Source organism: Brassica oleracea, chromosome C7 (genome assembly GCF_000695525.1).
Source record: "Brassica oleracea var. oleracea cultivar TO1000 chromosome C7, BOL, whole genome shotgun sequence".
NCBI lineage: Eukaryota > Viridiplantae > Streptophyta > Magnoliopsida > Brassicales > Brassicaceae > Brassica > Brassica oleracea.
This window is the reverse complement of record NC_027754.1, coordinates 20,419,335-20,432,924: the sequence shown is the minus strand read 5'-3', so window position 1 is coordinate 20,432,924 and position 13,590 is coordinate 20,419,335. Positions and strand designations below refer to the sequence as shown.

Here is a 13,590-nt window from a genome sequence, read left to right as displayed (position 1 = left end):
TTTAGGGTTTAGGGTTTAGAGTTTAGGGTTTATGTTCCCAAACTAGCACTAAATCAAGTTTATGTTCCCAAACTAGCACTCAGGGTCAAAAGTCACAAAAATAGCGCTTAATGTTTTATCAAAAGTCACAAGCTTAAGGTTTAGAGTTAAAGGGTGGGGTTTAGGATTTAGGGTTTAGGGTTTAGGGTTTAGAGTTTTGTGTTTAGGGTTTAGGGTTTAGAGTTTAGTGTTTAGGGTTTAGATTTTAGAGTTTAGGGTTTAGATTTTAGGGTTTAGGGTTTAGGGTTTAGAGTTGAGGGTTTAGGGTTTAGATTTTAGGGTTTAGGGTTTAGGGTTTAGAGTTGAGGGTTTAGGGTTTAGATTTTAGGGTTTAGGGTTTAGGGAAAAAAAATTAAAATTTTCAAAGGATAAACTTAGAATGATGTTATTTTGGTCATTTTAGTTTTTGAGTGTTATTTTTGTGATATAAACTTAGAAATGTGCTATTTTGAAGATTTGCCCTTGCAAAGACTGCAGAATCATTTTTGTACATATCTGAAATGGGTTCTTTTACTTGAAGCCACAAAACATGATGGAAACACTCTACAAGGACAACACAGAAGAAGAACATTCTTTTTTTTTTTGCCAGGTTGGTGCAACAAACTCATTGACCTCTTTCTATATATGTCTCATACAGAAGTCTACTTTTTGGTTAGTCAGAACCACATAATGTCTAAAGATCTTAAAATAGCATCTTGAGGTTAAAAAGTTGAGATATATTCAGGGCCTCCTTTTCTCGTTTTATTTTCAGTTAATTGATTTCAGATCACATGGGACAAACATGTATCAAGAACTAGTTCACCACGAAGAGTTTGCGTTGTAGAGGTTTTGGAGTAAAGCAAAGGAAGTGGTAAAGCACATGACTTGTGCTTGAAGAGTAGATATAGTAGAAAACAAGGCCTCTTTCTTCTTCATCTACTTTTGGAGTAAAGCCATCCCAAATAAACCCCATATTTAATTATATAAATTCAAACTCAAAACCAATCATCTCTACAAAAAACTCTCATTAGAGGGGGCGTGTTTTGATTGATGCATATGATGGATAAGCTCTTCATTCTCTCCCTTATTGGTCTGTTAACGCTAACTGCTTATGGAGCTGCAGCGAAAATGGTGTACACCGATCTCGACATCCTTAAGAAGCTTGAGAACTTTGACATACCGGAGGATGATGATGCTGATGATCATTATGATACAAAGCTCTCTGATTTGGCTTCATTTACAAGCCGGGGTTCTGGTAAGAATCTGGTGAATGTGGATACATTTGGTGCAGCTGGAGATGGAGTTTCTGATGATACTCAGGTACGTTTGAGATCATTTTGCTTATATATTTTGTGCCATAACTAATCTGTTTGTGTGCAAATGCTTTACTCGAATCAGGCATTCGTGAGTGCCTGGAAGCAGGCCTGTGGTACTCCAAAGTCTGTGTTGCTTGTACCACAAGGAAGGACTTATTTAGTAAATGCAACAAAGTTCAATGGTCCATGTGAACGGAAATTGATCATTCAGGTCAGTTTTAGCGGTTGGAGACCATTGTTATATATACACAACGATCACAATTCAGAAAGTTTTCTTATAGATTGATGGAACAATAGTGGCACCAGACGAGCCAAGCAACTGGGACCCAAAGTTCCAGAGGATTTGGCTAGAGTTTTCGAAGCTCAAAGGGGTTGTGTTCCAAGGGAATGGAGTTATTGATGGTTCTGGCAGCAAATGGTGGGCTGCTTCTTGCAAGAAAAACAAATCTAATGTATCATCCCCTAAGCTTTTTCTTTAAACGTCTCTAAAGAAACAAGTCTATCAGAATCTTACACATCTTTCTTGCTTTCTTTGCAGCCTTGCAAAAGCGCACCAACGGTAAGAAAACTATTGTCTCTTGTTCTTATCAATGACTTATTTTTTAGTCTGTTCCAACTAGCTTCTTGTTTTCCCTGCAGGCCTTTACTATTGAGTCTAGTTCTGGTGTGAAAGTACGTGGCTTGACGATCCAGAACAGCCAGCAGATGAACTTCATCATTGCAAGGTCGACTTCAGTACGTGTCTACAAAGTTATGGTCTCATCTCCAGGAGATAGTCCCAACACTGATGGTATCCACATCACTGGATCCACCAATGTTGTCCTCCAAGACTGTAAAATCGGCACAGGTTTATATTATTTTTCTTAACCAAAACATGCTTAAGCTCCAACTAAGAATATACTGAGATTGGATTAAAACAGGGGATGATTGTGTCTCGATTGTGAATGCGAGTTCTAATATAAAGATGAAGAGGATCTATTGTGGACCTGGACATGGAATCAGGTAACATCAATCAGGTTTCTAGATAACATCCTGTTTCATATCAAATTATAATTCTTTTTGGAGTTTACTATCGCAGCATTGGGAGTCTTGGGAATCACAACTCAACAGGCATTGTAACAAAGGTTGTGTTGGACACAGCGTTTTTGAAAGAGACAACTAATGGACTCAGGATCAAAACATATCAGGTAAAAAAGAAACAAAGCTTCAATCTTATACTCTTACAAACTTATGTTAAGTTGGTGCTCGGAGTCTACCTTCTGATATGGTATATGTTGATTCAGTTCCACCGAATTGGCTTTCAGGTTTAGAATCTTTATAGGATTAGTATAGCCTTTGTTGAAAAAGAAAACTTATGTTAAGTTACTTGGAACAACTACAGGGAGGTTCTGGTTACGTTAAGGGTGTTAGATTCTCAAACGTTGTGATGCAAGATGTCTCTAACCCTATACTCATTGATCAGTTCTACTGCGATAATCCAACTTCTTGTCAAAACCAGGTTTCTTTTCTTACAATCGAAAACAAAACTCAAAGATGATAAGTAGCTCAGATATGTTTGGTATATAATGTAGACCTCGGCGGTTAAGATCAGCCAGATAATGTACCGGAACATAACCGGGACAACCAAAAGTGAGAAAGCCATCAAATTTGCATGCAGTGACTCAGTCCCTTGCAGCCACATTGTCCTCAACAATGTGAATCTTGAAGGCAAAGACGGTCAAGTCGAAGCGTATTGTAACTCAGCAGAAGGTTTTGGGTATGGAGTGATTCATCCCTCTGCGGATTGTCTGTACTCGCACGACGATAAGGGCTTGGACCAGAGTGACAAGTCAAGACATATTTTGGTAACTGAGGAAGCTGAGACTGGCCATGACGAGCTCTGATTGGTTGTGATGTTATAAGTGTTGTAGAGAGGGATGGATGATATGTGTAGTATAGTTTTCTGAAGCATATGATATAGCCTGAGGAGGATGATATGTGTAATATAATTTTCAGAAGCATATAATATAGTTTTATGAAGACACTGCCACCATGTTCTACTCTGGTAAACCGAAACCAAACCGAAATAACTATAAAATACTGAATCAAACTTTGGAGTAACTTTACTTTTTCTATATTAAGAAGAAAAAAAAACAAATTTGAATTCAAACCGTACCATTTTTTTTAGAAAAATATTTATAGAATAAATTTGACTAAATCTTGAATTATAACCAAACAGAAAGCATATTCTTCAACTAGAATTTTTTTTAAAAAATTGGTCACTACGTGTCAAATTCCGATTGGTCAGATGCCATCGAAGGCCAATCACTCATCACCGCATGTAAACCGCGTAAGCTCAAGCCACCACCTCCTCCACGAATATAAACATTCTGCAAACCACTTGATGTGGTATTTGTGAATTGACGTTTTTATCCTTTGCCTCTATAAAGCAGCATCTTCTCCGTTATAACATCACGGCGTCGCGCATTTAGCGTTGTTTTGAAGCTTCTCCTTCGCTTTCAACCTCCGTTCGTCGTCTCGCTCGTTGTTACGCGATCTCTAGGTACGGTTGATCTAGATCTATGCTAACGCATTCTAAATTCGAAACAAATTCGCAGATCACGTTCTCATTTTCTAGTTTGATGGTTCGGGAATCGGATCTCTTGCTTTGATTTAGGTTTTATGCTGCTGATCATTGAGTAATGCTATTAAATTTCGATGTTTTTTTTTTTTGCGGTGAATTCAAGATTCGATCTGCCACTGCAGCAGCGTCTAAGTCTGGATCTATGAAAATTTATCATATAGATTCTGATATACTCTGACGATCTCGACCGTTAGATTTCGTGACGTTTCTGCATCTGTTTGGATCGGCCTTCTCTGATTGTACTTTTGGGTTTATGCATTGCTTTGTGATATCTTTTGTTTTGAGCGATAACAAGTGCTTTCTTGTAATTGCCTTGTGCATATTGCTTTGTGATGCGCTACTCTGATTGATTTATGTGTGTCTTGTGGTTTGGTGTAGTGAAGAAGGATGGGTTTGTCTTTCGCCAAGTTGTTTAGCAGGCTTTTTGCCAAGAAGGAGATGAGGATTCTCATGGTTGGTCTTGATGCTGCTGGTAAGACCACCATTTTGTACAAGCTCAAGCTCGGTGAGATTGTCACCACCATCCCCACTATTGGTAAGTTTCATCATTCTGTTTTCAGAAGAGTAGCTTAGTTATAGGTCTATGTTTCTTCAGTGAACTGTTTTTATGCTTCCACCGGCCTCGATGATTAGATTACAAAATTTGTGGACAGGGTTCAATGTGGAAACTGTGGAGTACAAGAACATCAGTTTCACTGTCTGGGATGTCGGGGGTCAAGACAAGGTATAATTTTTATCTTACTTTAAAAGCAATTAAGAAGTTTTTGCATCACAATATGGGGATCTTTTCTCCTCATCTGTGCTGCTATAATTGTTGATGAGCTTTTTGTACTGCATAAACTGACATTGCGTAAAAACCTGCACTTGTTGTCAGATCCGTCCCTTGTGGAGGCACTACTTCCAGAACACTCAAGGTCTCATCTTTGTGGTCGACAGCAATGACAGAGACCGTGTTGTTGAGGCCAGAGATGAACTGCACAGGATGCTTAATGAGGTCTGTTTCCAGTATTATTTGCCCTTTTTTTTTTCTCTTGATTTGTGGTGAGACCAAACAAAGTAGAAACTTACTGAAACAGTTTTTGTGTGTATACAGGATGAGCTGCGTGATGCTGTTCTGCTCGTGTTTGCTAACAAACAGGATCTTCCAAATGCCATGAACGCAGCTGAAATCACTGATAAGCTTGGTCTCCACTCTCTCCGTCAGCGTCACTGGTATAATAAAAAACATCTAATTCTTTCTGTTGATAATGTTTTGTATGATCGATTTATGTGTGTGAACTCTCTGTTCAGGTACATCCAGAGCACATGTGCCACTTCAGGCGAGGGGCTTTACGAAGGTCTTGACTGGTTGTCCAACAACATTGCCGGCAAGGTAGAAAACGTCCCATACCGCAACTGATTTTATACCACTATCTCTGTAATTGTAAATCTTTCTTCTGTGTTCTTGTTGCTTGTTTCTTACAGGCGTAGAGGAAAGGTTCGTGGTTGAGTTGATTTTGCTGAGCAAATCTGGATGCAGGGGCAAACATTATCTGAACTTTTTTCCTTTCCGGTTTTCTTATTATTCTGTGTTTTTTTTTTGGGTATGTGGATTTGATTTTGTGATCGTTGTTCTTATTTGTGTAAGGAGGTCTCTTGTACGTAGAACATAGAAATTACCTTTTACTATAGCTTGTAATACTGAAAGTTATCTAGTGCTTTCGTTGTCTTTGTTCTCTCGTTACTTCACTTTGAGTCATAAGTTGCAACTGCGGCTACGTTGTCAATAGACATCAGGGGACCGTACATAGGTTACTGAAACCATCTACACTTAATTGAATTCAGATAAAGCTGGATCTGGTCATATCATGTGAATAATGTATGTCATATCCGTCAATAAAGCAAAAATAATGCATAAGTATGGCTTTTCTTTTATTTGCATACAGGTGAATTCCTGGGTTTATGATTTGTAACGAATTTATCATGGAAAACTTCATTTTTTTAATAAAATTGTGATTGCAAAAGATTGTAGGAATCATGGATATGTTGCCGACAAAAAAATATATCTGAATCATGGATATGTTAAAATTCAATGTTTAAATTAAGGTCAATGTGGTGATAAAAAAAAAAAGGTCAACGTTTTACTTTCTTATAATAGTCATTGACTTTACTGTATTTAACATCTATCATTCTGACTAGAGGATATTGCCATCGAGGATTATTAACTAGTCGATAAGAACCTGGATAGTTAAGGGTAACAAAAAGAATACTACACATAATGAAATAAACAACATGCATGATACATTGCATTACTGGACTCAAGGGTGAGTTCCTTATGCGTTTCAATTTCCTAGCTAGTAATTTGAGTTGCTTTCCAAAATTTACAAAACAGTTTGAATTTGAGCTCTTCGTTTATAAATGGTAGCCTTTTTGACGTTTAATATATCAGGTTTTCATTTAATACTCAAATTATCCATCAATATAGTACCGCAAACATGAATGTCTTTACTTTATACAATGCTATTAGCACTAGCATTGTCTTGTGTTTGCTTGTTTTTTCTTGGTCATGCTCATCCTCAAGAACTTTCAGGAAAAGCCAAAGTTTCTGCACTTTTTGCTTTTGGAGATTCCATACTCGATACAGGCAATAACAACCATCTCAGGACTCAGATCAAGTGCAATGTTCCGTATGGTAGAAATTTTGTAGGCGGAAAAGCTACTGGAAGATTTGGAAATGGAAGAGTTTTCGCAGATATAATTGGTATATATGATAACGTCAACATACGTTCTTCAATAATAATCATGATCTTACTACTAATCATAGTTTTTGCAAATATTATCTATTTATCTGACAGTAGTCCTTCTGTGCAGTGCAGCCGAAGGTTTGATATTAAAACCTCTCGTACCAGCTTACCATGATCCCAACCTTTCCAACAGTGATCTTCCGACCGGTGTTTGTTTCGCATCTGGTGGATCCGGACTCGATGAACGCAATGCCAAACCAACAGTAAATATGACATTTTGTTTAGAGTTTTTGGAAGTAAATATGAGATTTTGGGGGTGATTGGTTGAGTTGTATCAAGTGACTTTAGCTTGAATTTTTATCTACAGCTTTAAAAACTATCAATCATGCTTTATATTAGCTTTTAAAGTTACAACAAAAAAATTTTAAAACTAAAGCTCTTAAAAGTAAATCAAAAAATTCTACAAACTAAATTCTAAAGTAAATTTTATATAGTTACAGCTCAACCAATCAATTTTGTTTAGAGTTTACTGTATAATCAATTTTAATTATCATTCATTTTAATGTAACTATGTATTGTGAAATATAGGGGGTTATGTGGGTGCCAGATCACATCCTGGTGCCAAGTTTGCCTACGTAGACATGTATATTTCTCTTCTTGGTCTCATCAACAACCCTCAGGCTTCAGGTAACGTGTTACTCAATGATTAAAAAAATATATTTGGATCATTTTTGTTATCTTTTCAAGAATAATTAATATGTTCTTTATTATTTTGGTCTAGAGGATAATATGTTCTTGTATTTAATTTGTGAATTCTTAGGGTTTACTGATGTGGCTGATGGATATTATATACCGAAGACATCGCCTATTCCGTGATGCGTCTCGTTACGTGTTTTGGGACTTTGCTCACCCTTGCGGGTAGGAATATCAAACAGGTTGATCCGTCCCGTCCCGTCCCGTAGCGGATTCGTCTTCGAGCGGGTCACGGCGGGTCAGGTCCGCGCGGGCTGTGGTTCTCAAAATGGTTGACCAAACCCGTACCGCAAAACATGTAGGCCTTTGCGGATCGGCCCCGGGACATAGAATTACAAACGTGCATATGGCTCCTGAACGCTTCAAGACATGATTCAGGACGCTTTATCAGTTTCATGACGCATCAGTAAGTGCGTTTAGTCGAGGATTGAACTGGATAAGGCAATACACTTGTTAGTTGAAGATTTTAATTGGATCAAAACACTAGTTTATTTACTTTTGTTAAACTCCAAACATTTTAAAAATAAACAATACTTTAGTTGCTGAATCCAAATATTATAACTCATAAGTTCATAACAAATGCTTTAGTTTTCTGAATCCAATATTAAATAAAACCAACACCAAATCAAAGATGCTAATCCCAAAAATAAATACTTCATCTTCTGCAAATAAGAATAATAGTAGTCAATTAAAGATATATTGAAACCTAAAACTCCAAAATGTATGATAATGTGAACAAATACATATAGACAAAACTATGAAGAACACATGGCGGAAACTAGATCTTCTTCTTCGGTGGAAAGTGAGTTTTCAAACTTCTTATGATGACTCGAAGAAGCTCCATCGGTGCAGATTGAAGGCGCTTGGGAGACCGGAAGCATCATCGACCCTGAAACCACCATCACCGGAGCTACATAACGTCGAATTGCCTTCTCTCTCTCTCTCTCAATGTTTTAGGCGAAAACAAAAATGGGGACTTAGGGTTGGGTCTTCAAAATCCCGCAGGTTAATCCCATCCCGCTTTCGACCCGTCCCGCGAGGCCCGCAATTTTGCGGGCTTACCAAATGGAGGCCCAATCCCGCCCCGCAGCAAACCTTTACGGGTCAGACCCGCGGTCCAGGTCCTTGATTACCTTCCCTACTTGCGGGAGTCATACCAAACGATTGCACCAAAGATAATAGAATAACTCATGGAGAAACTCGCTTGATTTTTTTCTTCATATATCGTGTAACATCGAAGTTATCTACTCCTTTAGTTGTCTTTTCTGTTGTCACATTTTATCAATGTTATAAAAATTGGTCTAGACATGCGTTCATGTAATCCACAAGTGATTATAAGCAAATTAAGTTTTTTTATATGAAGTTTTTTCCAAAAAATGATTTAAACGGAGTGTAGACGTCCCTAGATCTAATCGTTATTTATCTATATAAAAGGTCTAATTAGGGCATATCGATTTCTTAAACTGCATTTTACTTCTTTCATTTCAATTCTAAGTTTTGGCTCCTTAAAAGCACGTCCAACAAAAAAAATGTATCTATATTTCTATCAAAAATTAAATCATAAAAAAGGAAGATGAAAGAGAAGAAGAAGAGTATCTCATTTGAGAACTTATAAGATACTAATGGAATAATTCTTCTATTATATGCCACTTTCATGTCTATCTATTTTTCATTTCAGTATAAAATTTTAAACAGAAAATTAAATAAAACTAAAATATAGTACTTGTTTGTTTAGATACCCAGTTTGAGAAATTTAATGAATGGACATGCTCTAAGGTCGTACCGTACATATGCCAGCGACACCACCATCACTTGCTTGAATAAATGAAAACAAAACTGTATTTTGTATAAAAGAATCAAACCCCGGCAAGGAAATCTGAACATATTGGTCATATGATTCGTATCATGTGATGTGAATAATGTATGTTATCATGGTCATAAAAAATAGTGTCCTTGGTTTATGATATGGATGTTAAAAAAATTATTATTGAAATTTCCATTTTAATCAATAAAATTAAATTGAGATTGCAAAAATACAGTAAAAAAAGTCTATAAATAAATAAAGTTGGAACTACTCTATATTATTAAAATATTTTTTCTTAAAAATCATATTTTAAATATTTTAATGAAAATAAAATTATATGTTTTCTTAATTTTATATGTTGATTAAACTTTATAGGTTTGAGTTTCGTTTCATTTGTGTTAAATCACTTTAGATTTTTGGTTTATTACAGATATATCATATAATGTAAATATTTTTTATTCAACTCTTACGAAAACACCAAGTTGTTTTTAAATAATAACAAAAATAAAAGGTGAATTTTATTTTGAAAATTAATAATATAATGTTAAACTTACTATGTATAAAATTCATATAATATAATTATTAATTTGTGACACTATTAAGAACATCTATATTATAGAATTTTTTTAAAAATTTATTAAAAACATTATTTTATTATTTTATCATTTTATTAATTTTTTATCTTTTGGACTTTACAAATACGGTAGCTGAAAAATTTGTTAATAAATATTTTGTAGTGTATATGAATCATGGATATGTTGCCGTCAAAAATATGTACTCTCTCTGTTTCATTATAAGTGTCGTTTTAGGTTTCGACACACAGATTAAGGAAACAATTAATTTTGTACATTTCCTATAAAAAAACACTATTACCTATACACCTAACAATATTTCAACCAATAGAAAAATAAATTTTACATAAAATTAATAAATTTTGCATAAAATTAATAAATTTTGCATAAAATTAATAAATTTTGCATAAAATTAATAAATTTTGCATAAAATTAATAAATTTTGCATAAAATTAATAAATTTTGCATAAAATTAATAAATTTTGCATAAAATTAATAAATTTTGCATAAAATTAATAAATTTTGCATAAAATTAATAAATTTTGCATAAAATTAATAAATTTTGCATAAAATTAATAAATTTTGCATAAAATTAATAAATTTTGCATAAAATTAATAAATTTTGCATAAAATTAATAAATTTTGCATAAAATTAATAAATTTTGCATAAAATTAATAAATTTTGCATAAAATTAATAAATTTTGCATTGAAAATCGAAAACGACACTTATTTTGTAACGAAAAAAATTCTCTAAAACAACACTTAATATGAAACGGAAGGAGTATCATTTAACCATTTTGAGGATTACTGTTCAAATTCAATGTTAAAACTGAAGTCAATGATTTACTTTCTTATACTAGCCATCAACATTCGTGAATCAATAATCCCTGATTTTGACTAGAGGATATTTCCAACGACGATAACTTGTAAAAGAACCTTGATAGTTAATGGTAGGCCTGGGCATATATACCGAGAACCAAAAAACGAATCAGAATCAAACCAAAATTGAACCAATGTCCATAAATATTCGAGCAGTTCCTATATCTCTAAAACCAAACTGAAAATTGTATGGGTATCTAAATATTTGAAATGCAGTTTATGTAATAAAAATATTAATTATATTTAATTTTGAAATTATCAAATATTCTAAAAATACTATTTATACATCAAATTATTTAAATATTTTATGCCAAACTATTTAATATTATCTGAATTATCCTAAAGAACAGAATGATCTACATATTTTTATAAAAAAATATTTAAATTTATCTGAATTATAAAAATATTTAAATTTACTGAATTATCCGATTCGAAAAAATTGGAACCTATAACCAAAACCAAATTGGACCGAACTGGACGCCCACGGGTAGTCAATAGTAAAAAAAAACTTTACATCAACATTCATATCCATTGCTTGACTAAAGTGTAACTTTCCTTATGTGTATTCAAAATTATAGTAAATACTAGATATTCTAACAAAAGTTCATTGGGTCAATTTGAGTTGATTTCCAAAATTTACTGTCAAAATCAGTTGAATTGGACGTGAAGTTTCTTTGAACTCTTCGTATATAAATAATAGCCTTCTTTTGACGTTGAATATACATATAAAATTGATACCAAAAATATAATTTTCTCTTTAATTTTTACAATGCTATTAAAGAATTGGCTTGTGTTTGCTTTTTTTTTACTAGCATTGGCTTGTGTTTGCTTTTTTTTTGTTGGTCATGCTCATCCTCAAGGAATTTCAGGAAATGCAAATGTTTCTGCACTCTTCGCTTTTGGAGATTCCATACTCGATACCGGCAATAACAACAACCTCACCACTCTTTCCAAGTGCAATTACTTCCCGTATGGTAGAAATTTTGTAGGCGGAAAAGCTACAGGAAGATTTGGAAATGGAAGAGTTTTCTCCGATCTAATTGGTATATATATATTTTTTTTTTTTTTTTTGATAATCCAGTATCCGACCACTTTGCGTGATCGACTAGCCCACCGGGCCGAAGCCCAAGCCATTACAGGATTTTTAAGCGTCCACTTAAGGGCCCCTGGTTACGCGAAGTGGTCTGGAGGGCGGGAGGCAGCCCATGTAAATACCCCCCGTGGCCGGGGCTCGAAGTCGGGTGGCGGGCACCTCAGCCGAGGTTCCTTTACCACCAGGCTACGAGGCCCGGTTGTATATATATATGTTAACGTTAACATCTATTTTAAAATAATAGTTAGATAAAACTACTTTCAATAATAGTCATGATCTTACTACTAATCAAATTTCTATTTTACCATATGTTATTTAATTTGATCGTAGTCTATTTGTACAGCCGAAGGTTTGAGTTTAAAACCACTCTTACCAGCTTATCATGATCCCAACCTTTCGAACAATGATCTCCCGACCGGTGTTTGCTTCGCATCCGGTGGATCCGGACTCGATGAACGCACTGCCAAGCCACAAGTAAATATGACATTTTGAATAGAGTTTTTAACTGTGTTATGAATTTTAATTATCACTCATTTAGTGTACGTATGCCTTGTGGAATGAGTGTATATAGGGAGTTATATGGGTGCCAGATCAGGTGAAAGATTTCAAAGAGTATGTCACTAAACTAAACGGGGTTTTAGGAAACCAAGAAAAAACAAACGCAATTATATCAAACGCCGTTTATTTAACCTCAGCTGGAAACAATGATCTTGTCTTCACCTTTTGGACTGGGAGGTCACAATCCACTACTTCAGCTTACACTGATCTCATGGTCACTTGGACTGAAAATCTCTTAAAGGTACATAGCTATTATTTTCAGAACTTTATTAATATTTGTCTTTTGTTATTTCAAGAGTCTATATGATATGGGTGCAAGAAAGTTTGCGGTTCTTGGAACGGTACCCCTAGGTTGCTTGCCAGGAATAAGAAAAATTGATGGAGATATATCGAAATTATGTTCAGTCCCTGAAAATCAGTGGGCTGATACATTCAACAAAAATTTATCTGTGATATTTAACACTCTCGAGACAAAACTTCCTGGTGCCAAGTTTTCCTACGTAGACATGTATAATTCTCTTCTTGATCTCGTCAACAATCCTCAGGCTTCAGGTAAATATGTTACTCAATTATTAAACAAATACATACTTTGATCATTGTAGATATATTTTCAAGAATAAAATATTCTTTGTTTTTTTTTGGTCTAGAGACTAAAATGTTATTCTATATAATTTGGAATTATTAGGGTTTACTGAAGTGGCTGATGCGTGTTATATGCCGACGACATCGCCTATTCCGTGCCCGGATGCATCTCGTTACGTATTTTGGGATCGTGCCCACCCTAGCGAGAAGGCATATCAAACGATTGCACCAAAGATAATAGAAGAACTCAAGGATAAACTAGCATGATGTATACATATAGCTCTTACTTTGTAATATTTACATAAAAATAAATTGTCATAATAAAATTCAGTGTTTATTTCACTTAACAGAGACGAGACATTATTCCATTCTCGTCTCACTAATCGAAATTGATTACGTATTAGTCCGTATTAGCATGGCGTCTTGATAATTTGATTTCAGAAATGAGGTTGTTTTTATCTCTGTTAACGGGAAAGGAATAAATATGTAATCAAAGGGTATATTTTTCGTATTTCTTTTATAAGGTTTATTTGAATTATAAGTTTTAATGTAAAGTAATTATTTTAATTTCTGTTATTCAGTTGATATTATTCACCTATTAACAATAGGGAAATTCTTGGGTTCACCCCCTAGGGTGAACCTCTAGATTCACCCCCTAGGGTGAACCT

General features: G+C 34.6%; 3 protein-coding genes across 4 annotated transcripts; all 3 read left to right on the top strand.

Moving 5' to 3' along the window:
• Positions 1-990: 990 nt before the first annotated feature.
• Positions 991-3,348, top strand: LOC106306251 (probable polygalacturonase At1g80170). Its single transcript, XM_013742798.1, has 9 exons — positions 991-1,338; positions 1,417-1,545; positions 1,616-1,786; positions 1,873-1,893; positions 1,974-2,181; positions 2,255-2,336; positions 2,413-2,521; positions 2,716-2,832; positions 2,906-3,348. The coding sequence occupies exons 1-9, from the start codon at positions 1,069-1,071 to the stop codon at positions 3,215-3,217; spliced, it is 1,419 nt and encodes a 472-aa protein (XP_013598252.1). The 5' UTR covers positions 991-1,068; the 3' UTR covers positions 3,218-3,348.
• A 358-nt stretch (positions 3,349-3,706) lies between these two features.
• LOC106306253 (ADP-ribosylation factor 2-B) lies at positions 3,707-5,680 on the top strand. Of its 2 annotated transcripts, none has more exons than XM_013742801.1 (7): positions 3,707-3,876; positions 4,336-4,492; positions 4,611-4,681; positions 4,832-4,951; positions 5,051-5,169; positions 5,248-5,329; positions 5,422-5,680. In XM_013742801.1, the coding sequence occupies exons 2-7, from the start codon at positions 4,345-4,347 to the stop codon at positions 5,425-5,427; spliced, it is 546 nt and encodes a 181-aa protein (XP_013598255.1). In that variant the 5' UTR covers positions 3,707-3,876; positions 4,336-4,344; the 3' UTR covers positions 5,428-5,680. The 2 variants fall into 2 exon arrangements, with proteins under 2 accessions (XP_013598255.1, XP_013598256.1); XM_013742802.1 differs by having other exon boundaries at positions 3,747-3,876; positions 4,341-4,492.
• A 5,778-nt stretch (positions 5,681-11,458) lies between these two features.
• Positions 11,459-13,189, top strand: LOC106302808 (GDSL esterase/lipase At1g23500-like). The gene is made up of 5 exons (XM_013739235.1): positions 11,459-11,732; positions 12,126-12,256; positions 12,354-12,581; positions 12,637-12,892; positions 13,026-13,189. The coding sequence occupies exons 1-5, from the start codon at positions 11,459-11,461 to the stop codon at positions 13,187-13,189; spliced, it is 1,053 nt and encodes a 350-aa protein (XP_013594689.1).
• Positions 13,190-13,590: the final 401 nt, after the last annotated feature.

Bases quoted from the DNA above. Each gene is read 5' to 3' on its own strand.
- LOC106306251 (XM_013742798.1), top strand. From the start codon at position 1,069: ATGCATATGATGGATAAGCTCTTCATTCTCTCCCTTATTGGTCTGTTA. The intron at 2,182-2,254 runs GTTTATATTATT...GGATTAAAACAG, and splicing joins AGACTGTAAAATCGGCACAG to GGGATGATTGTGTCTCGATT. The intron at 2,833-2,905 runs GTTTCTTTTCTT...TATATAATGTAG, and splicing joins CAACTTCTTGTCAAAACCAG to ACCTCGGCGGTTAAGATCAG.
- LOC106306253 (XM_013742801.1), top strand. From the start codon at position 4,345: ATGGGTTTGTCTTTCGCCAAGTTGTTTAGCAGGCTTTTTGCCAAGAAG. The intron at 4,682-4,831 runs GTATAATTTTTA...ACTTGTTGTCAG, and splicing joins ATGTCGGGGGTCAAGACAAG to ATCCGTCCCTTGTGGAGGCA. The intron at 4,952-5,050 runs GTCTGTTTCCAG...GTGTGTATACAG, and splicing joins TGCACAGGATGCTTAATGAG to GATGAGCTGCGTGATGCTGT.
- LOC106302808 (XM_013739235.1), top strand. From the start codon at position 11,459: ATGCTATTAAAGAATTGGCTTGTGTTTGCTTTTTTTTTACTAGCATTG. The intron at 11,733-12,125 runs GTATATATATAT...CTATTTGTACAG, and splicing joins AGTTTTCTCCGATCTAATTG to CCGAAGGTTTGAGTTTAAAA. The intron at 12,582-12,636 runs GTACATAGCTAT...TGTTATTTCAAG, and splicing joins GGACTGAAAATCTCTTAAAG to AGTCTATATGATATGGGTGC.